The 22,750-nt window shown below is 42.6% G+C and overlaps 1 protein-coding gene across 3 annotated transcripts in view; it reads right to left on the bottom strand.

Annotated features, from left to right (window-relative positions):
• Positions 1-543: 543 nt before the first annotated feature.
• Positions 544-22,750, bottom strand: part of AQP9 (aquaporin 9) — a 50,581-nt gene continuing 28,374 nt past the window's right edge. For 2 of the 3 annotated variants that reach the window (XM_012507457.2, XM_003267035.3), the window contains exons 2-6: positions 22,376-22,502; positions 13,201-13,338; positions 11,398-11,516; positions 7,098-7,315; positions 544-2,496 (exon numbers count right to left, since the gene is read on the bottom strand). In XM_012507457.2, coding sequence (XP_012362911.1) covers positions 2,322-2,496; positions 7,098-7,315; positions 11,398-11,516; positions 13,201-13,338; positions 22,376-22,418 — 693 coding nt within the window. In that variant the 5' untranslated portion in view covers positions 22,419-22,502 and the 3' untranslated portion in view covers positions 544-2,321. The remainder of the gene's footprint in view (positions 2,497-7,097; positions 7,316-11,397; positions 11,517-13,200; positions 13,339-22,375; positions 22,503-22,750) is intronic. The other variant, XM_030814480.1, reaches the window with a different exon arrangement.

The following is a 22,750-nucleotide window of genomic DNA, read 5'->3' as shown; positions in this document are numbered from 1 at the left end:
AATCACGAGGTCAGGAGATCGAGACCACGGTGAAACCCCGTCTCTACTAAAAATACAAAAAATTAGCCGGGCGTGGTGGCGGGTGCCTGTAGTCCCAGCTACTCGGACAGGCTGAGGCAGGAGAATGGCGTGAACCCGGGAGGCGGAGCTTGCAGTGAGCCGAGATTGCGCCACTGCACTCCAGCCTGGGTGATAGAGCGAGACTCCGTCTCAAAAACAAAAACAAAAAAAAAAAGAAGTAGGGAGGGAGGAAAACCATTACTCTAATCCATGAGGTTCCCAAGACTCTAGAATCCTGCCAGGAATTACCTGGCCGCTACTGGACATGGTCAAAGAAATTTTAGACCCGTGTGATTTACCCAAGTCAATGTTCTCAACCTTTGCTGCGTTTTAGAATCACCTGAGATGTTTACAAAGGACCAACTGGGCACTAGTATTTTTTCAAAAGTTCCCCCAGGAAATTCAAATTTGTAGACACAGTAGACAACCTCTGAACTAGACGTACTTAGTAATCTTAATACTTATAAAAACCAACCAACCAACCAACAATGACCCAACAATTTTATTTCAAATAGGAAATATCCAGGTAGCTTCAAAGCAAGAAAAAAAATCCCATATGTCCATAGATTGTAGAACATAAGTCATCAGAAACATTTCACATTTGCTTTCTGTTGTTCTGTTATCAGCATAAAGCAGTTGGGAAAACGAATGCCTTTGGGAATTCTGGGCTTTTTGACAAGTTTGACTGAAGGTGCATCCCTTGATGTAGAGCATCCCCTGGTGCTTGTAACTCATAGGCGGTCTTTTGTCAAAAGTAACATCTATTAGAGAACTTCAAGGGGAAAAGACTGAGCCAGAGGAAATCCCTTGAATGTAATGTTTGGTGCTGGCAGGAAGGAAGATCAAGACTTAGCAAGACCAGAGGTGGCTTAGAAAGGGAGGCCTTCTGATAATGTTTTTCAGCAAATGAAAATTATGATTAAATTGCTACCACTTTCCTTCATCCGTACTCAGTAAGTTTGAGAATAGACCCAGACAATGAGGGTCTTTCTATCTTAAGATTGAGGAACATTTTGTCCGGAGGTGTATATATTCTAGAAGCTGCCAATTCCACTTCTGGCCAGCCAGGAAGATTTGGCAAAGATTCTCAGCCAGCTACTGATCTTCTGAAAGGTAGAGGAATGCATTAGATAACGTTCAACTTTCTGTGTGCTCTTGGACAGCTCAACTTATCTTCCCTAAGATTTTGTTTCTTTATCTGAAAAATGGGCAATGTGTCATTTGCCTCAGATAGTCATTATGAGGATTAAATTAGATAATGTGTGTGAAAGTGCCTTGTGAATTGTTAAGCCCAATAAGGTAATATTATCTTTTTGGAGACCTCCCACTCTGAAGATTCAGCTAGACCAGGATCCAGTGGCTTTCAGTTTTGACTTCTAGGGTATGTGTAAAATAATGGACAAGCACAGTCGTTGATATAACTTGTCAAATGTCTGTTCTCAAGTGGGCAATTAGGAAAATACATTTGAGCTAAAAAGACAGAGTGATGAATTTTTCATGACTGAGGTTACAATTGTATTTTAGGTTATTATATACTAAAGAACAGGAAATTAATTGGTGTCCTCTAAAATGCAGGAGAGCAAGAGATTAATCTGATAAATGGTTTCCATTAAAAATTCCATTTGGCTTCTCAAATTCGTCTTGTCTCCTGCAGTTTCTGAATGCCACAATGTCCTCCCCTTGTGCCTTCCAGCTGCATTCTCTTGCTCCCTACATCACTAGGTTTGGAGAATATCAGTATTTATACAAATCCAGTAGCACAGCATAACTAGAAGCTTAACCCATTGGCTCCCTAATTCATGAATATGTTGACTGAAACCATGGTTTTGTCTTTCAATTTAGGGTTTGGTTGATACTCAGAATGTAATCTTTGTCGATACTGAAGAAAAGGGTTTTGGTGACACCATTTCATACAGATAGTGCAGCTGAGACCACCCAAATGAGACTATCGTCAAGATGCCAAGTTATTAGTGCTTACCTAGGAAGAATTCCCATCAAGGATGAAATAAACAGGGCAGGAGAGAAAGCTGTTTCAGGGGACGGTCAGTGTTATTCTGGGGGGTGGGGGTGGGGGACACTGGTAGAGAAGTCGTCAGTGTTTCCAAACTTTTACTCAGATGCTTTTCCAATTAGGTGTCCCATATGGCTAGCAGACAAAACTGAGTGGATTCCACATCAGGCTTACGAAAACACAGACACTTAGATGCCATCTTTCTGAAGAGAATCCCAAACTGATTGCAAATCCAGAGGTGAGCATGCCACTACATGATGACACTGAGTTCATATTTCTCTGGTTTGTCCTCACATTTTTCTGCCTTAAAGACTGAGTCAGGCTCTGGATGGTGGATTTCAATGACAAGAACATAGATGAGGCCTCCAATGACAGCACCAACCAAAGGGCCCACTACAGGAATCCACCAGAAGTTGTTTCCAGCTCTGAAATCAAACAAGAAATTAGTGATACATTTCTTGGCCTTCCTCCTGGTATTACTGTCTAGTTTTTCACTGACTTGTTAGTCTTTCTCATGCTCATGGTTCCCTCTTAACTCAGAAGAGCTAAGTATAAGGGGGGCTAACTGCAGCATGGCAACTGTCATCCTTGACTTTCCACTACACCTGATTTCAGATGATCTATTTCATTGTCCTATTAATGTTTGTGAGATATTATGTCTTATTTATTTTCCTTTTATAAAATTTAGTGCCTGAGCCCATCGTTATGATTGAGGGCCCCTAAGAAAGTTCAGGTCAATTATTCAGAATTGCCTTTCCCTCATCCTGAAATAATGATGCCTGTGGATTACAAGTAGAATGTAGAGAGATTCCTGGGCATCATTAGTGTATGAGGACAATCAAACTAATCAATCAGGAAACGTTTTTCAATCAATGAATGAATTTTTAAAAAATCTAAGGTGGACGTGTGAATTGCCTTCTAAATATAATTTAAATCAGTACTTATTTTTTAAGGTCATAGCTTGAGGCTACCCTCTGATAAGGCTGTCATGCCATGACTCTCTTTCTTCCAGAAATCCTCAATGTCAGTACATTACAGGAAAGCTATAGTTCTGGGGAAAAGCAGGTATCTTTGTGAGTTGTCACCATCTTCTTTGGAGAGAGAAAATTCATGTAAGTAATTTCTTAGAAAGGATCAGGAAAGCAAACAAGTATACAGTATATTGTTTAAGGATATATACATTTAAGATAAAAGTATTTTTAAAAAGCAGGGGAATGGTAAAACAAAACTTCAAGATAAATGCAGAGGAGGTGGGAGACAAGAGGAGTACCCAGAGGTATATGAGAATTTCAGTGTTCTAGTTGGATTCTAGAAGGACCCATAGCTGTTCTTTTCATCATTATGCTTAATAACTACATATATGTTCCATGTGGCCTTTTGTATATCTCAAACTTTGATTAGAAAGAACGATAAAGGAAATAAGCAGGAAACGAGAACCCTGTCCTAGAATCCAGGAGACTAGGTCTAATCTCAAGATTATCCAGAAGGTCTTTGAGCAAATCAATCCCCCGTTCCCCACCGTGAGCACCATTTCCTCCATCTGCGTGGTTCCTTCCACCTGGGGCACCTAAGTGGTCTCCGAAGTCCTGCATTGCCCATGCAGGGTTGATGGATGAGCACTGAGCCTGAGCATGGCAGCCACCAGATGTCACTCTTACCACATGGCAGCGAGGATGCTGCACTCGGCTGCTCTCACAGTGCCCTTCCCCAGGCCCCAAATCCAGATGGATTTTTCTAGGGGAGGCACATGGAGGGTGGCTGCATCTCCCATTTGGCTGTAAAGACTTGAAGTCTTCTCTAGAGGTCAAAACATGAAGGGAGTATAAGTTACCTGTTGGATCCATCATTTCCTTTTATGTCAAATCTCTTCCTGTCATTTAGCAGATGAAGGTCCAAGATATCAGCCAGGGTACATGTCCTCTTCACTGGCTGGATGCTTTTTCTTTTATGAGACTGGACATGTTGTATCAGGTTCACAAGTCACAAATGGAGGTGCTCAGATGTGGTTACCTGCCTAGCCTAGTCCTATATGCACACAAATAGTGATCACTTGCACCCTGTGATTTGGGAGATGCCAGGAACATGTCTATGTTAACTGTCCAAAGGACCATCTTTAGGGATTCAATACTTTGGGTCAACTATTTGAAAAATTTAATAATACTCCTGAGAGCTTTCACTGATTAAGTCATTAACATCTTAATGTGAATAAGTGGAGAGAACTTTGATGGGAAACATCTTAACATTTAAAGGAAAAACCAAGAGTCAGCCAGGGTCTGTTGACTCTTGCCCTCATCAGACCCTCTGGCATCTCGCTGTCCCTGCCATCATTCCACTGCTTGCCATTCAGGGATACGTGGGGACCTGGGAACAAGGTAGTCCTGTTTTTTTTCTAAGACCTTAAGTGTAGGTCCAAGCTAGGATATCTACTGAGGGATTTCCCTTGAATATAGAACTCTGAGGAAATGAGACACTCTAAGAACACTTTGGAAGCCTGTTGTCCCTCAAAGGTTTTGGGGAGAAATTTTTGGTTGAGGATTACCAGCCAACCCTACTCTTTCCTAATGGGTTTCTACTTCCCCACTCTCTCGTTTTTCAATCAGTCTTATAGGATGATGCCAGATTAATTTTGCTAAATTGACATTCTAAACCTGCCAAACTTCTGCCCCAAATACTTTGCTACTCCCTGTAACCTACAAAACAGGAAGCAGAAAAAAAACCAAAATTCTCATTCTGGGAGTCCAGTTCCTCTATGATCTGACAATGGCCCTTTCCAACTTTCTTTCTGCACCCTTCCAGCTAGACTAGATCACTTGTGATTTTAACATTGTGCCTTTGAATAACGGTTCTCTCTGCCTGAGATATCCCCTCTGTTGCCTGTTTAAGCATATCCAAATACTATAAATGCTCCCACTTCCACCCCCATAATTCTTAAATTTGGAGCTGTAGACCTCTAAACTCCTGGAGTTAATTAGTCAAATCTCTTTAATGGCACTTGACCTCTTCAACCTTGTGTAAGAGCTTCTGGAATAACCTCTTAAGTAGAATATAAACACAACAGTGAAGGACAGAAACTAGGTCTTATCATCTTTAGTGCGGAGCCTTGAGTAAGATATCAAGTAGCTGCATGAATGAATAAATGAGTCCATGGAAGGGAAAAGATCCTGATGCTAGCTAAGGACATGGGACATTAGGTGATTCCAGCATTCTCCTCCACATGGGTTCTCCTAACATATACTTAACAGAGCAAAGAGACACTGGGCAAGAACTCCATCTGTTTTGGAACCACCATGTCTCTTTAACTTTTGAATGAATCACCAAGGAGGGCTCAAAGGGGGTGGGAGAAGAGCATGGTCTCCAAGACTGAGACTCTGGAAGGTAGAATTAAGGGAAACTCATGGGCTAATTCTGGGCTCTGGGAATAAGGAGATCCTTAGGACATATGTTTTTGATGCTCCATTGGAAGGATACAAGAGATCCATCCTAGTTGGGGACATTTTCATGTTCTAGTTTTGATGATTCTAGGACAGAATTTCTCAACCACAACCCTATTAACATTTTGGACTGAATAATTCTTTGTTGTGGGAGGTGTGCTGCGTGCATTGTAGGATGCTTAGCAGCATTCCTGGCATCTACCCATTAGATGCCAGTAGCATCCCCTTCCCTCAGGTCCAGCCGTGACAACCAAAAATGCCCTGGGGAACAGTTGCCCACCTCCGGTTGAGAACTGCTGTTCTAGGAAATTTATTGTATTGTCAATTTCTTGAGGACAGGGAATGTTGACTGAGTTGCTTTGCATCCTTCAACCCCTAGGAAGAGTCTGGTGCATAGAATTCATTCATTCTTTTATTCAATACCTTTTTATTGAGCCTTTCTATGAGCTACACCCTGTTCTAGGCACTGTGGATATACCAGGGGAAAAGGCTGTCAAGGTACTCGTGGCACTTACACTCTAGACGCTCTGAGTGCTATCTGTGGTGGTGATCTCAATGGTACCAGTTATTTTAACTTCTTTTTCACCCTGGTGAAAGGCAGGCCAAACTCCGATGACTCTATGTCTAGGTCATCATTTGGAACACTCACGTCCTTGTTCTCACAGGAAACATTAAACTAGAATTTGCTCACACATATTTTTCCTACTTTTCTCCATGGTGGAGCCCTGTTTCCTGATGAATCAAAGTGAGCTCCTTCCCCATAAGGAGTTGCCGTGGGTGGATGAGGATGCGCCTCTGTGACTGCATGCAGGGAAACCAGGAAGTAGTGAAGGGGCAAAGTTTGTCCTAGAAGATAGGTACCAACAGTTGGCATATTTCCTCAGCACATTCTGAAGTAGAAAGCATGGAGTCTTGCCATTTCTGGGGCAGAGGCTCCATCTTATGTCTGTCCTGTCAGGAAGTTCTTACTCATATCTCCAGAACCAAGTCAGCTCTCACATTTGCAGTCATGTCTTTCCCAGCTTCCCTGGCAGTTACTCACTTGTTATCTGTGTTCCTGCAGCACTTTTAGGGGTTGCCAGAGCGCTTATTATATTGCTCAAGTCAAGTGCTTTTGCTGATTTGAAATTTCCTTGCTTAGCACAGTGACTAAAGCATAGATAACTCCCAACAAATATCTGTGGAATAAATGCAGCATAGGTTGCGTGGTTCATGAGGAAGAGCCCTGTAGTGGCATCAGAGGATGCAAATTCTAGTCCAACTTTGTCACAAAGTGAATCTGCAGACAAGTTATACAGCTAAAATGTTCACATAAAATCATATAGCAGTTGAGGGATTATAATTATGTGGGACAGTTTTATCTCTATTGAATTTACCTAGAGCTGCTCTCTTTCTCTGTCTCTCTGTCTGTCTCTTTCACACACACACACATCATGCCACAAAATACCAGTGAAATGTCCCACGCTTATGACCAGAGTGTGCAGTTAACATTGGCGCTGTCGTCTGAACTTCCCTGGATCTCCATGTCAAAGCCCCGCCCCGCTGGTGAGGCGCAGCGTGACTCTGTCTCTCTCCTCCCCACCACTGTTACTTACCTGAAGACTTCAAACCCCCAGCCTGCTAAGGCAGTGAAAAGCCTGGGACTCAGGTCTCGAGCTGGGTTCATGGCACAGCCACTGTTCAGTCCCAAGGAGGAAGCAATGACAATAATCAGGAGGCCAATGACAATGGGCTCTAGGCCTCTGGGGGCTCCCAAGTTTCTGGAGTCAAAAATGGCAAAGACGATTATGAGGAGTATCGTGGTGGCCACCACCTGGAGAGGGAGAAGTTGAGCCAGGGCTTTAGCCTGCATTCTGCTCACTTGCATTTCTCAAAATCATCCCTTCTTACTATTTTACAATATTACAACATTACTACTTTACTTATATGCCTAGTAATAACTGGCATGTGCTGGGTGAATAATTGTGCCAGTCTCTCTTCTTTCCACAGCAATTCTAGAGGAGAAGCTAATATAATTCTCATTTACAGCTTGGTTACCCTACACACTTAGTAGGTGGCAGTCAGGTTCGGATCCAGAGAGTTTGGCTCCAGAGACTGTTATCTTAATACCACACTATCCTGCTAAGCTACTACTCAGCTAAGTAGAACAGCAAGCTGCAGGCTGGAAAAATGAATGAAAGTCTTGTTCAAATTGGTGAGAAAAGCAATGTGAGGTATCAATAGATGAGTGTGCAAAGGAAATGAACAGAAAATTCAAAAAAGGAAAACAGAATTAGGAAAGCAGTGGTAAAAACTCATTTGTAATAAAATAAATCCAAACAATATCAAATGTTAGGAAAAGGATACCCGTTATTTCAGGCTTTTCTAATAGATCTAAACAAGTACTACGCTTTTAAAAGGAAATTCAGCAATAATTTAGCAATATGCATTCAAAAACATAAATTTATTTATACAATTTGATGCTGCTGGATATTTGAGAATTACACGATGGAAATAATCTAAAATGTGGAAAAGTCATTTTAAAATGTCCACTTTAGCAAAATTTATAGTACCAAAAAACTGGAAGCTTTTACTCTTTTTTTAGTCTACTGTATAGCCATTAAAAACTATAAACATAGAAGCTATGTAGTAATATTTAAAAATACTTATGATATTAAGTGAAAAAAATTGTATTTTTTTGTTTGTGTTTGTGTTTTGTTTTGTGTTTTATACAGCTGTCCCTCGGTATCTGTGGGGGATTGGTTCCAGGACTTCCTGCAAATACCAAAAATCCATGGATGTTCAAGTCCCCGATATAAAATTGTGTATTATTTGTATATAACCTATGCATATCCTCCTGTATACTTTAAATAATCTCTAGATTATTATAATACCTGATATAATGTGAATACAGTATTCTTTGGGGAATAATGACAAGAAAAAAGTCTGTACATGTCCAATACAAATGCAATTTAAAAATATTTTTGATCCATGGTTGGTTGAATCCATGGATGCAGAATCCACGGATATGTAGGGTTGACTCTACTTAAAAACACACATAAAAGAAAAATTTTAAGACAATAAACAAAACTGATAATAGGTATTTGAATTGGCCAATTATAGCTGGTTTCTGTTATTAATTTTCCAAACTACTGTTTTACTTTAACAGTTAAATGATAGCTATTATTTATTGAACATTTATTATGTGCCAGGTACTTCATATGCTTTATCTCATTAAAACTTCACAGTAATGCTGTGAGGTAAATCCTGTTATTCTCAGTTTATAGATAAGAAAACTCAGGTAGAACAAGGTTAAGACACTTGTCCAATGTCAAACTTGTAAGCAGAAGAATCAGGATGGGAATCAGGCAACTGTTTTTAAAGTTTAAGTTCATTATCATTTCATCTGCTTTCCAAAATAATAATGTTAAAATAATTTTTAATTAATATTAAAAGACACATTTTCCCCTAAGAGCACTCTTCTCTGGAAAGCCTTCTCCAACTCTCTCTTGCAGAGTAAAAGCTCCCACCTCTGGGCTTCTATGACATTCTGACTTGACTTCTATCACTGTCCTTGTCACTCTGCAAAAGAGTATCTGTTTACTTGTTAGATTGAGCCTCAGACTCTGAACTCTTTGAAGAAGGAAGAGCATAGAGCTGTACTTGGCTAAGTAGGTGCCCAGTAAATAGTTATTGGGTGAATAAGTGATTGATTATTAACTAAACCAAGGAATACGCTTGAACAGTGTTTAGAGCTAAACAACTTAGCAATCTTGAAATAAGGTGACCCCAAAATATGGTCACGATGGCCAAGAGCTCTGTTGGGTGTTGACTGACTGATAATTGGCAATTTTTGGAACTCTCTCCAAAGCCTAAGAATACAGAGAGCCTTCAGAGTTTGCTGATGGTTACAGCCTCAGGGTTTTCTAATACTCGCTTTTTCTACTTGACTATATACACAATAATGGGCTTAGAAACCATGACCTTAGAGAAATTGCCAACTCACTCTGAGACAAGGACACAATGAAGGAAGCTCAGGATATGGCATGCAGGTCAGCATTGATCAAGATACAGCTTTGGAAGGCTGAGGCAGGTGGATTATGAGGTCAGGAGTTCGAGACCAGTCTGGCCAACATGGTGAAACCCTGTCTCTACTAAAAATACAAAAATTAGCCAGGAGTGGTGGCTCACGCTGGTAATCCTAGCTACTCCGAAGGCTGAGGCAGGAGAATTGCTTGAACCTGGGAGGTGGAGGTTGCAGTGAGCTGAGATCACGCCACTGCACTCCAGCCTGGGGCAACAGGCTCAGTCTCAAAAAAAAAAAAAAAAAAAAAAAAGCTTAGAGAAAAACACCGAAATAACCAAAATTGTTCTAGCTCTTCTATGCTCTCTGCTTCAAATTTCTATTATAATATGGTCCCAATACTCCAGTTTCCTGTCTAATTTTCTTCTTTTTTGCCCAGGCTGAAGTGTGGTGGTGTGATCATAGCTCACTGAAGCCTCCAACTCCTGGGTGCAAGCTATCCTCCCACCTCAGCCTCCCAAGTTGCTGGGACTACACGCAAGCACCACCACGCATGGCTAATTTTTGTATTTTTGGTAGAGGCAGGGTTTTGCCATGTTGCCCAGGCTGGTAGTGAACCCCTGGGCTTAAGTGACCTGTCCACCTTGGCCTCCCAAAATGCAGGGAGTAAGATGTGAACCACCGTGCCCAGACCTGTCTAATTATATCTTATTTTGCATTGTTTCCTTGTTCAATGCTCTTCAACTAGATTCAAAATTTCTGGGCAGATACGGTTTACAAGGCATTTTTCTCATCTTATTCTTTTTATCCTCATAAGTAACTTCATGAAGGCTCATATTATCCCCATTTTACAAGTGAAAAACTTGTGACCCAAAAAATTCAGTACTTTGCTGAAGCCACGCAGGAAGTTGGAGGCAGAACAGCTATTTTAATTCAAGCATTCAGACTCTGCATCTTGGATCTTTACGACTCACATTTACTTGTCAGTCTTTCAAGCTCCAGACACAGGGCCAAGCACATAGTGAGTTTTTGATGAACACTTGTTGCCTGTTTGATTTATTGATGAAAGTGGAAAGTAAAAAAGCTGAGGACATAAGGGCATAGTGTTTCATCCATACATTGAATGGAGGTGGGCATAGCTGATGAACTGGAAGATCCATTTTATACACATGCCCATTCTGATCTGCTCCACTGTATAAGTCCTGATCATAGAAGAAGAACTTAGAGATACTGAAAAATATAGCCTTCCTTCCACTGCCCTGGCCAAGATAACCAGTAGCCTTCTTGGGACACAGTAAGGGAAGAAGAGTCTTTTGAGTTGACATTGTTAGTCCTGCCATAAGCTGACCAAATAGGTGTGCTATTGGTTACACCACAGTATGCTTGGGTGCCAGAAGCTTGTTTAAATATCAATAAGCAGAGATACTTCTAGCCACCTTGAGAGTTTAAATAAATAAACCTATGCACATGGTGAGACAGAGAGGACGGATGATCCCCTAGGCTCAACTACCACCCTTCACAGTCTTTGATTTGAAATAGAAATGTCTTCTCTTGTGGCCTCCACACTTAGACCACTTGTTCAAAAGAGTCAATAGTGAAGTGAACTCCATTTGTGTCTACAGGGATTGAAATGTTTAGTCATTCACTCTTTTCTGGATCTCAGCTAATGTGAAACAAGTGTATGTATTAAAGAGGAAGGAGAAAACTGTTCTGGTGGTATCAGCTCTCTGCAAAGGTAAAACGATTATCAAGAAAGGTTGGGTTATGCCCAGCAACCTCTGCCTTTGGAAATACAATCTCTCCTTTCTGATTGGTCTCTAGTTCTCCAATGCATTCCCCTTATGAGAGCATATTTTTCACCAAAGTTAAGTCTTTGTTGAATCTACACTTACTTGATCTGCAAATGCATTCGCCAGAGATAGATACGGAGCTGGATATGTTGCAAAAATGTGTGCTGTTGCATTTTCTCCCACGATCAGCAGTTTTCCATCAGCAAAGGACATAAGTCCATCTATGAAAGAGAAAGCTCTGGCACATTAGTGTTCTCTGGGAAGAGTTGAAGGAGGCCTGTGCCAAGCCTTGTGCTAAACAACCAGTCACTCAGGTTGAGCTTGGCATAGCCATGTCATTTGTCTCTCTCTACTTCCAAGGAATGATAGTTTTAGAGATGCCCAGGTGAATCCCAGGATGGAGGGTCAAAGGAAGAAGGCCCTTGGCCTCTCTGAATGGCCCACTCCAAACTTGGACAAATTCTTCTTCAATAGGGTCCTGGGAATGAATTCTCTTTTGGGGGAATTCTTGGACTTTTCGAGGTCAACTGAAAGCCAAAGTGGGGCTTGGTTTTGCTCTAGGAATACTTTGTAATTCCCAGAGGGCTCTCAGTAACCCCTAATACCACTCCAGAATTTGAGGATGTTGCAGTATACTGAAGATGCCCTTAGAGCCAGGGGTATGGCAGCCACTGCCACAGCTAGCACTGACCCCAGGCCATTCTTGCCACAGCAGCGGGCTCTGAATTTCCTGTGTGTTCTTGAATTCCCTTTTAGCCCTTTTAGACTCTAATTCTCAGAGAGACACTCTATGGGGAAAAGTCCCTTTCCATAACCTATTTCATTTTTTTTTCGAGACAGGGTCTTGCTCTGCTGCCCAGGCTGGAGAGCAATGGCATGATACTGGCTCACTGCAGCCTTGATCTGGGCTCAAACAATCCTCTCCCCTCAGCCTCCTGAGTAGCTGGGACTACAGATGTGAGTTACCACACCTGGATTATTTTTATTTTATTTTTTGAAGAGACGAGGTATCCCTATGTTGCCCAGGCTGGTCTTGAACTACTGGGCTCAAACGATCGTGCCGCTTCTGCCTCCCAAAGTTTTGGGATTACAGGCATGAGCCACCACACACCCAGCCATCCATGACTCATTTCTCTAAGGCCTGGTTCGTAAATTCTACTTCCTAAGGTCTTCAGTTTGGGAGTCATAATGTATTAAGACTTACCTTGGGTTAGAAGGAAGGAGCTGCCTTAACAGTTGATTTCATGGGAACACCAAGGTGTTTTAGTTTGAAAGGCCTCGAGAGTCATCTAATTCAATTCCCTCATTTTCCAGAGGAGGAAACTGAGGCTAGTCAGATCAGATGACTTATTTAAGTTGCACAGGTATTTACTTAACAGCTAGAACTAAAGTCTGGTCTTCTATCACCAGTACTGTGTTTTTCCCAAGGACTGTTGCAGAGTGGAAGCCCTGGCTGTTTGATAGAAGGGCAATGAGGCTCCTACCCAGACCACATCTCTGCTGTGTCTCTTCCTTCAAAGACATCTTCCCAGAGTCCTTCTCTCAATACTTGTCACACCTTTGCCGCCAGAAAACACCTCCTTTCCCAGCCAAATCAGAGACAGCAGTGGGGAAGCCACTGGCCTATTTCTTGTTGCATGGATGTTTATGTTGTAGTGCTGGCTTGGCACAAAGACAGGCTTCCTTTAAGTTCTGCTCCCCATGTAAGATATGACCATTTTCATTAAGAGGATTCATGAATTTGCTGGAATGGTAATATGGTCTCATTTTCTCAAATTAAGAACTTGCTGTCACTTGTAGAACGCTTCCCGTTCTTGCTTTTTCTCACCTGTGCCTACCAAGTAATTCTGACTTTCAAATTATGCCCAGCTCTTCCTAACCTTAGGACTCAGGGACTTTACTCACCATAGTAAATGCCAAAGAGGGTTGCAGCCCCCACAAAGGCTCCCAAGAACTGGGCTCCCACATAAAATGGCAGTTTGAACCATTTCATCCGTCCAAAGAGACACATTGCAAAAGACACAGCTGGGTTGATGTGACCACCTGCAAGGGAAGATTGGAGAAGTGAGAGGGCAGGTTAGGAAGAAGAATATACAGAAAACCATCTAGAGACCTCAGGTGGAATTCAGTCTTCTAGGTACAGAACTACTGCCTGTGAGGAGAAAGAGGGGTGTGTATGCACATGAAAGAGAGAGTGTGTATCTGAGCGGGGAGAGAGGGAGGACTGATCATTTTCATGGCATCTCCTTGATAACTGTTTAGAATGTTTATCTTGATGAAAAGAGAGTCAGGTATAAAAAGAAACTTGATGTGCTCAAGTGGCTCTTTTTTTAATAGGGTTGAATCCCTCTATCTATAAAGCAATCACCCCAAACAGACTGATGCAGCTATTAACTTTGATATCTTTTAAAAGTCAATATGCTTATCCAATATACGTATAAGATTTAAATATATATCTAGCAATTCCTCCAGCCATGCCCAGAGGATATAAAAACAAGCTCAAAAGAGATGTATCTTTAAAGGAAAATGACTGTGGGTTGCTGAGGGTGGGGGCATAGTTGATTTTGAGGTGGTCACAGTGTTTGAGTGGCTTGTTCTCAGTTCCTCTGCATAAACAATGCATTTCTCTCCTACACAGAAATGCAGCAACCCTTTCCTGAGCCCAGCCCAAGCTCCAGCTAGAGAAATCAGCTTCCTTGACTTGCATCCAGTCATAAAATCAAATAGAGAGTTTGCTCTGTGGTTGGTCTCTAACATCCCCAGCTGGCTTTGCTAGTAACAACAATAGCAGCATTTATCAAATACTTGCCGGACACCATTGTAGGGGTAGTAGGTGCATTTGATCCTCTTAAGAACCCAATGAGATGGGTACTACTCCAGTTAACAGATGAGAAAACTGAGGCATGGACGGAAAGTAAGTTTCTTAAGGCTACATGGTCAGTAAGTGGAAGAACCAGGATTCACATTCAGGTTTATCTGAATTCTAGAGCCTATGTTCTCTGCTATACCACTTCCAGCCCATCTTCACCGTGTTTATAAAGGCTTCTCTGCTTTTGTGGGCAGAAAAATAAATAAAGAATTTTAAAGAATTGTCTGAGCATATAGGCTCACTTCCTAGTGAAAACAGATGTTCATTTGAGGAATACAGATGACATTTTATGTGGAGGGGGAATCAGATACACCACATTGAGATGTGAACTTTCAGGCTGTGGACTTTGTTGTAAACAAAAGAGAGTCGATGGTGGTGATGATGATGATGATGATGATGATGATTATCCTGCACAGAACCAATAGGTGCACTTGTCTCCAGAAGCCTCTACCACTCCCTGTGGAGAAAGCAATCCTTTTTCCAAGTCTCCAGGGCAAAGTGGACTTGCAGTGGGTGGGGGGATTCTGGCTGCTGGCTAAGCCACAAGAGGCCTTTCTTCACCTGCCCCTGCCACTCAGTGGCTACAATGAGCAAGAAAATGCCAGTGTATTGAAGCACAGATGATTTCCTAAAGCCTTATAAACACTTCAACTGTTGTGTGTTTCTTTCAAAACCAGGAGAGCCACAATTCTGGAGACTAGCAGTACACCTTACCAGGGAAGGCTAGAAACAGGGGTTAAGAGGGAGGAGGGGGCACACAGGGCAGTGGGAAGTTCCTATTCTCCCAGAGGCTTGCTGCAGAGTAGCTGCCTCCAGCTGCCTTGTGGTAGCCATTGTGAAAGGAAAAGGGATGGGGGGCTAGGCGCAGTGGCTCATGCCTATAATACCAGCACTTTGGGAGGCTGAGGTGGGTGGATCACAAGGTCAGGAGTTCGAGACCAGCCTGCCCAACATGGTGAAACCCCGTCTCTACTAAAAATAGAAAAAATTAGCTGGGCGTGGTGGCAGGCACCTGTATTCCCAGCTACTCAGGAGGCTGAGGTGGGAGAATTGCTTGAACCCAGGAGGTGGAGGTTGCAGTGAGCCAAGATGGCGCCACTGTACTCCACCCTGGGCAATAAGAGCCAAACTCCATCTCAAAAAAAAAAAAAAAATTAGCTAGGCGTGTTGGCTGGCACCTGTGATCCTGGCTACTCAGGAGACTGAGGCAGGAGAATTGCTTGAACCCAGGAGGTGGAAGTTGCAGTGAGCAGAGATTGTGCTCCAGCCTGGGCGACCAAAAAAAAAAAAAAAAAAAAAAAGAACAAGGAGGCCGTAAGGGATCACCTCCAATCCAACTCCCTTGAGTTTAGTCTACCAATGGGAGATTTCTTTGTTTAACAATTTCCTAGAGATTTTATTCTCTTTGAAGCAATTGTGAATGGGAGTTCACTCATGATTTGGCTCTCTGTTTGTCTGTTATTGGTGTATAAGAATGCTTGTGATTTTTGCACATTGATTTTGTATCCTGAGACTTTGCTGAAGTTGCCTATCAGCTTAAGGAGATTTTTGGCTGAGATGGTGGGGTTTTCTAGATATACAATCATGTCATCTGCAAAAAGGGAAAATTTGACTTCCTCTTTTCCTAATTGAATACCCTTTATTTCCTTCTCCTGCCTGATTGCCCTGGTCAGAACTTCCAACATTATGTTGAATAGGAGTGGTGAGAGAGGGCATCCCTGTCTTGTGCCAGTTTTCAAAGGAAATGCTTCCAGTTTTTGCCCATTCAGTATGATATTGGCTGTGGGTCTGTCATAGATAGCTCTTATTATTTTGAGATACGTCCCATCAATACCTAATTTATTGAGAGTTTTTAGCATGAAGGTTGTTGAATTTTGTCAAAGGCCTTTTCTGCATCTATTGAGATAATCATGTGGTTTTTGTCATTGGTTCTATTTATATGCTGGATTATGTTTATTGATTTGCATATGTTGAACCAGCCTTGCATCTCAGGGATGAAGCCCACTTGATCATGGTGGATAAGCTTTTTGATGTGCTGCTGGATTCGGTTTGCCAGTATTTTATTGAGGATTTTTGCATCAATGTTCATCAGGGATATTGGTCTAAAATTCTCTTTTTTTGTTGTGTCTCTGCCAGGCTTTGGCATCAAGATGGTGCTGGCCTCATAAAATGAGTTAGGGAGGATTCCCTCTTTTTCTATTGATTGGAATAGTTTCAGAAGGAATGGTACCAGCTCCTCCTTATACCTCTGGTAGAATTCGTCTGTGAATCCATCTGGTCCTGGACTTTTTCTGGTTGGCAAGCTATTAATTATTGCCTCAATTTCAGAACTTGTTATTGGTCTATTCAGCGATTCAACTTCTTCCTGGTTTAGTCTTGGGAGGGTGTATGTGCTGAGGAATTTATCCATTTCTTTTAGATTTTCTAGTTTATTTGTGTAGAGGTGTTTATAGTATTCTCTGATGGTAGTTTGTATTTCTGTGGGATCAGTGGTGATATCCCCTTCATCATTTTTTATTGCGTCTATTTGATTCTTCTCTCTTTTCTTCTTTATTAGTCTTGCTAGCAGTCTGTCAATTTTGTTGATCTTTTCAAAAAACCAGCTCCTGGATTCATTGATTTTTTGAAGGTTTTTTTGTGTGTCTATTTCCTTTAGTTCTGCTCTGATCTTAGTTATTTCTTGCCTTCTGCTAGCTTTTGAATGTATTTGCTCTTGCTTCTCTAGTTCTTTTAATTGTGATGTTAGGGTGTCAATTTTGGATCTTTCCTGCTTTCTCTTGTGGGCATTTAGTGCTATAAATTTCCCTCTACACACTGCTTTGAATGTGTCTCAGAGATTCTGGTATGTTGTGTCTTTGTTCTCGTTGGTTTCAAAAAACATCTTTATTTCTGCCTTCATTTCATTATGTACCCAGAAGTCATTCAGGAGCAGGTTGTTCAGTTTCCATGTAGTTGAGCGGTTTTGAGTGAGTTTCTTAATCCTGAGTTCTAGTTTGATTGCACTGTGGTCTGAGAGACAGTTTGTTATAATTTCTGTTCTTTTACATTTTCTGAGGAGTGCTTTACTTCCAACTATGTCGTCAATTTTGGAATAGGCGTGGTGTGGTGCTGAGAAGAATGTATATTCTGTTGATTTGGGGTGGAGAGTTCTGTAGATGTCTATTAGGTCTGCTTGGTGCAGAGCTGAGTTCAGTTCCTGGATATCCTCAGGGATCTAGAACCAGAAATACCATTTGACCCAGCCATCCCATTACTGGGTGTGTAGCCAAAGGATTATAAAACATGCTGCTATAAAGACACATGCACACGTATGTTTATTGCGGCACTATTGACAATAGCAAAGACTTGGAACCAACCCAAATGTCCAACAATGATTGACTGGATTAAGAAAATGTGGCACATATACGCCATGGAATACTATGCAGCCATAAAAAATGATGAGTTCATGTCCTTTGTAGGGACATGGATGAAGCTGGAAACCATCATTCTCAGCAAACTATCGCAAGGACAAAAAACCAAACACTACACGTCCTCACTCATAGGTGGGAATTGAATAATGAGAACACATGGACACAGGAAGGGGAACATCACACACTGGGGCCTGTTATGGGGTCGGGGGAGGGGGTGGGATAGCATTAGGAGATATATCTAATGTTAAATGAGTTAATGGGTGCAGCACACCAACATGGCACATATATACATATGTAACAAACCTGCACGTTGTGCACATGTACCCTAAAACTTCAAGTATAATAAAAAAAGAATCAAATATATTTGAGAAGTTAAAACAAAAACAAGAACAAAACAATTTCATCTTCCAAAATAAAATCTCCCATAAGTAGGTTTCTGTTTGTTAGCTCCTCCTAAGCATCCTGAGGCTGGAACCATTATTTATCTTGGACCTCACATGATGCAAGGCACTTAGTAGGTATTCAATATAAAAGCTGAAGAAATAGGCCAGGCATGGTGGCTCACGCTTGTAATCTCAGCACCTTGGGAGGCCAAGGCGAGTGGATCACGAGGTCAAGAAATCAAGATAATCCTGGCCAACATGGTGAAACCCTGTCTCTACTAAAAATACAAAAATTAGCTGGGCATGGTGGCACACGCCTGTAGTCCCAGCTACTTGGGAGGCTGAGGCGGGAGAATCGCTTGAACCTGGGAGGCAGAGGTTGCAATGATCCAAGATTGTGCCACTGCACTCCAGCCTGGCGACAGAGCGAGACTCCATTAAAAAAAAAAGTTGAAGAAATAATCAGAGGCCTTATTTAGATAGCTCAGACTACAGAGATCTACAGAGAAAAATAGTTGTTTGGGGGTTAGAGAGGGTATGTCTGGAAGGGTGCTTTGCAAAGCAATGAGGAAAAGGGCTGGAGAGGAGGCAGAAAGGTTCAGAAAGAGAGGTGGACAGGCCGGGCGCAGTGGCTCACGCTTGTAATCCCAGCACTTTGGGAGGCTGAGGCGGGCGGATCACGAGGTCAGGAGATCGAGACCACAGTGAAACCCCGTCTCTACTAAAAATACAAAAAATTAGCCGGGCATGGTGGCGGGCGCCTGTAGTCCCAGCTACTCGGAGAGGCTGAGGCAGGAGAATGGCGTAAACCCGGAAGGCAGAGCTGGCAGTGAGCCGAGATTGCGCCACTGCACTCCAGCCTGGGCAACAGAGCGAGACTCCGTCTCAAGAAAAAAAAAAAAGAGAGAGAGAGGTGGACAAGCGGCACCCTGATGCCTCTGGTTAGAGGCCAAGTGGCTGCTAGAAATTTCTCCCCGCAGAGATGAGTGGTCACCCTGGCTTATCACAAGGACAAGGCAGAGCAGTGTATTGGAAAGAACATGAGAACTAGAGTCAGAGAGTCCTGCGCTCAACTCTTGGCTTTGCCAAGATTGCTGGGACAATCAGATTATTCACATAAAGGGCCCGCGGGCACAGCTGGAGCCCACAGGGCACAAGATGAAAGTCTTAGGTGAGCAGAGGGAACCCCTTCAATGTTCTGTTCTATGCAAATCCTCTCCTCCGTGCCACCCATACACAATCCTGTGATCAAGATAACCCTATATTTTGTTGTGAAATCAAGTCTATTTGCTTTTTCAATAAGTTTATTTTAGTCATAAAATACTACATCAGAGCAATTGCCATTAGACAGCCTAAATGCTTTGTGCAGGATGCTACATAATTAGGGTATTATGACCTCTGACTGACTGGATTTGACTGGAACATTCCCAGGGGAGCAGGATGCTGTAACTTCTTTACAATAAGGTTATGTTTTATATTTAAAAGACAAATATCTGCTGACCTCACTAGTCAGTGACCACAAAATGGGATCCCATTCATATTTATGTCCAGTATAAATGGGTTACTTTTGGAATCTTCAAGCAGACCTTACAAACCAGTATGTGCCCACAAACCAATATGTTAGCTGCAGCCACGATGAGGAAGTCACCTCCCACACACAATCCTCTCCTATTCCTGCACCTGCCGAAGCTGACACTGATGCTGTTGTCCACACAAATGTCATGATGGGCCAGTGTGTTGTGCTGCATGTTCCCCAAATGTTCCCAAAGCCACCAGTCCTTAGGGAGCCTGAACTGTGCTAGATTCCAAATAGAGGTAGAAAGATAAGGACTGCCTTTCCAAGCCAATGCTACTATTTTCCAGCCAGTCTCAGACACCACTCTGTTTGTATTTTAGGGTTTCAGAGTTGCTCATAAACATTTTGGTCAGGTCCTGACTCTCATCCAGAAACACAGCTTCTACTGAAAGAAGTCTCATCAGTTTTGGCCCTTACTCTTCTAACTATAGGGACTCAACCCCAGTTTAGGGACCACAGAAGACTTCACGCCATTTCTTCACTCTTTCTTCTTCCTGCTGGTTCTTTCTCTTTTTTCCTCCTACAGTGACTGCAGAAATCTCCAGGTATATCAGTGGACACAAACAGTTATGGATTGCAGTGGTAAAGGGTGTTAACAACAGTGGTAGGGTCTGGGGCCAATTAATTCTAAGTAACTACTTGATGATGTTCAGTTCAGGGTGTTATGCAGGCGAAATACTCCAAAACCCCATGTCTCTACCTAAAAAAAGGCTGAAAATATGGCTACACCTACATTACCTGGTGAACGCAGTGGGAGCTTATAGGGGGAGCAGTTAAGCCTTGGCATATTTAGGGCAGTCCCCTGGTTTTTCTTGTGCCCTTCTTGAAGTTTCTCTTGAGTTAAGCAGTACAGTGCTGGGATCACAGCGAAAGCTGGACAAAAGTTTGAATGGAGACACTGTGCATGCTAACAAATCTTGATTTGTTACAATCTATGCTAACAGATATAGGAATCTAAGAGGTCAAGGCTACAATGATCTGTGATCCTACCACCACAGTCCAGCCTGGGCAACAGAGTGGGACTCTGTCTTAACCTGGACCACCCTTGGATCTGAGTCTGGCTGTAATATGGAAAGGGTGCCAGCTGGTCAATGGCCATTCCAGATGCACAGCCCAAGGAGCTCCCCGGGAGTCTAAGCAATTGTTCTTCAGTGCTACAGAGGCAGTGTTTGCTAGCAGGCTGGCCAGCTTAACTGCAGGATCCTCTGTCCAACTAACCTGCTTGTAATGCCCTTCTCATAATAGAGCATTGGAAATGCTGTGTAAGAATGGGGATGTGTTGGCTGGGTGTGGTGGCTCATGCCTGTAATCCTAGCACTTTGGGAGGCTGAGGCAAGTGGATCACTTGAGTCCAGGAGTTCAAGACCAGCCTGGGCAACATGGCAAGAACCTGTCTCTACAAAAAAATACAATACAAAAATTAGCTGGGTGTGGTGGCTCGTGCCTGTAGTCCTAGCTACTTGGAAGGCTGAGGTGGCAGAAGGTAGAATTGCTTGAGCCTGGGAGGTCAAGGCTGCAGTGAGCTGTGATCCCGCCACCACACTCCAGCCTGGGCAACAGTTTGAGACTCTGTCTTAAAAAACAAAAAACAGGCAGGGTGCGGTGGCTTACACTTGTAATCCCAGCACTTTGGGAGGCCAAGGCAGGTGGATCACCTGAGGTCAGGAGCTCCAGACCAGCCTGGCCAACATGGTGAAACCCCGTCTCTACTAAAAATACAAAATGATTAGCTGGGTGTGGCGGTGGGTGCCTGTAATCCCAGCTACTCAGGAGGCTGGGGCAGGAGATTCGCTTGAACCTGGGAGGCGGAGGTTGCAGTGAGCCGAGATCGTGCCATTGTGCTCCAGCCTGAGCAATAAAAGCAAGACTCCTCCTAAAACAAAACAAAACAAAACAAAAACCAAACAAACAAAAAATGAGGATGTGAGCTTCACTGTCATGCAGATCATGCGAGCCTGGGTCAAATCTTGGCTCTGCTTCTTTACCAGCTGCAGGGCTTCCAGTTATTTACTGACTCCCTCTCAGGAGGGATTTCTTTGTAGAATGGAGTCAGTAATACACGCCTCAGAGTGCTGTTGTAAAGGAGAGGGAGAAAAAGGCAGTCTGGCATTTAGCACAGTGCTCAGCATGCATGGTTTCTCAGTTCCCTTTCTTCTCGTATCACCAAGTCTTGACTCAATGCTCTGAGGAACCACACCAGGCTGCTGAAAGATTCTGAGTGTCTTTGGGAACCAGATCATTTCCGCAGTCACTTCCTAAGTGCCTAGACTGCATTAAATTATCATCATTTCATTTTGCTTGTGAGAACCACGTGAATGGCTTCTAATCAGTTCACTCCTCAGGGCAGGATTAGACTAAGACCTTGTAGATCAGATCTGCACGTCCATGAAAGCACCATCCATTTTGCAAGAGACCCAGACTCTTCCTGTTTGCTGTAGATAAAGGTCCAGGACTTGCCTCTGTTGGAGTGACCTTCTCTTTACTATTTACAGGGTATCTGGGAGTCGGATTCCAAATGTGGGCTAGAGCAAGTAAGAAATCCCGTTGACTGGTGGAGAATAAGATGCAGCGGCCAGACTTAGGAATGAATCATTTATGAGCTCTAACCCCCATTTCTGTCTCTTGTTAAATGTTGCCTTTGCATAAGTTACTTAGCATTGGTTGGTGATTTTAATTTTATCTACAAAAATTTAATTTTATCTATAAAAATGGGATCCAATACAACACACTCTTGCAGGATTTTTGTGATATAAATAAATTAAGGTATGTGAAGCAGCCAGCACTGTGCTGGCACATTGGAGTGGCTGAAGTAATAGCAGCATTGACTATTTCTACTGCTTACCAGAGACACCGCCAGCCACATAAATGGCCATTGCAACTGCCATTGAAAATCCAACATTGATAGTGATGACCCCTCCAAAACGTCCTCGACTGAGAATAGCTTGGGCAACAGAGCCGCATCCAAGGACCTGGAATGGGAGGAAAACTCAACAAGTAAATGGGCATGGCTACTGTCAATAGTAATGGAAACTCACAGTAGCAAGTATTTTTAAAGCAAACTCGTGGATTGGGTTGCCCTGGGTTTTATACAAATCAAATTACAATGATTCAGCTATACACAGATAGCAAAATGGTGGACCCAAGGCTGCATTTGGCTTACAGATAGATGAGTTTTGCTGCGCCTGCACAATGCTCAGATTTTGCCTACATTTATAAA

The sequence above is a fragment of the Nomascus leucogenys genome, chromosome 6 (genome assembly GCF_006542625.1).
Source record: "Nomascus leucogenys isolate Asia chromosome 6, Asia_NLE_v1, whole genome shotgun sequence".
Lineage (NCBI taxonomy): Eukaryota > Metazoa > Chordata > Mammalia > Primates > Hylobatidae > Nomascus > Nomascus leucogenys.
Note: the sequence above shows the minus strand (reverse complement) of the source record. Positions and strands in the feature narration are given on the sequence as shown.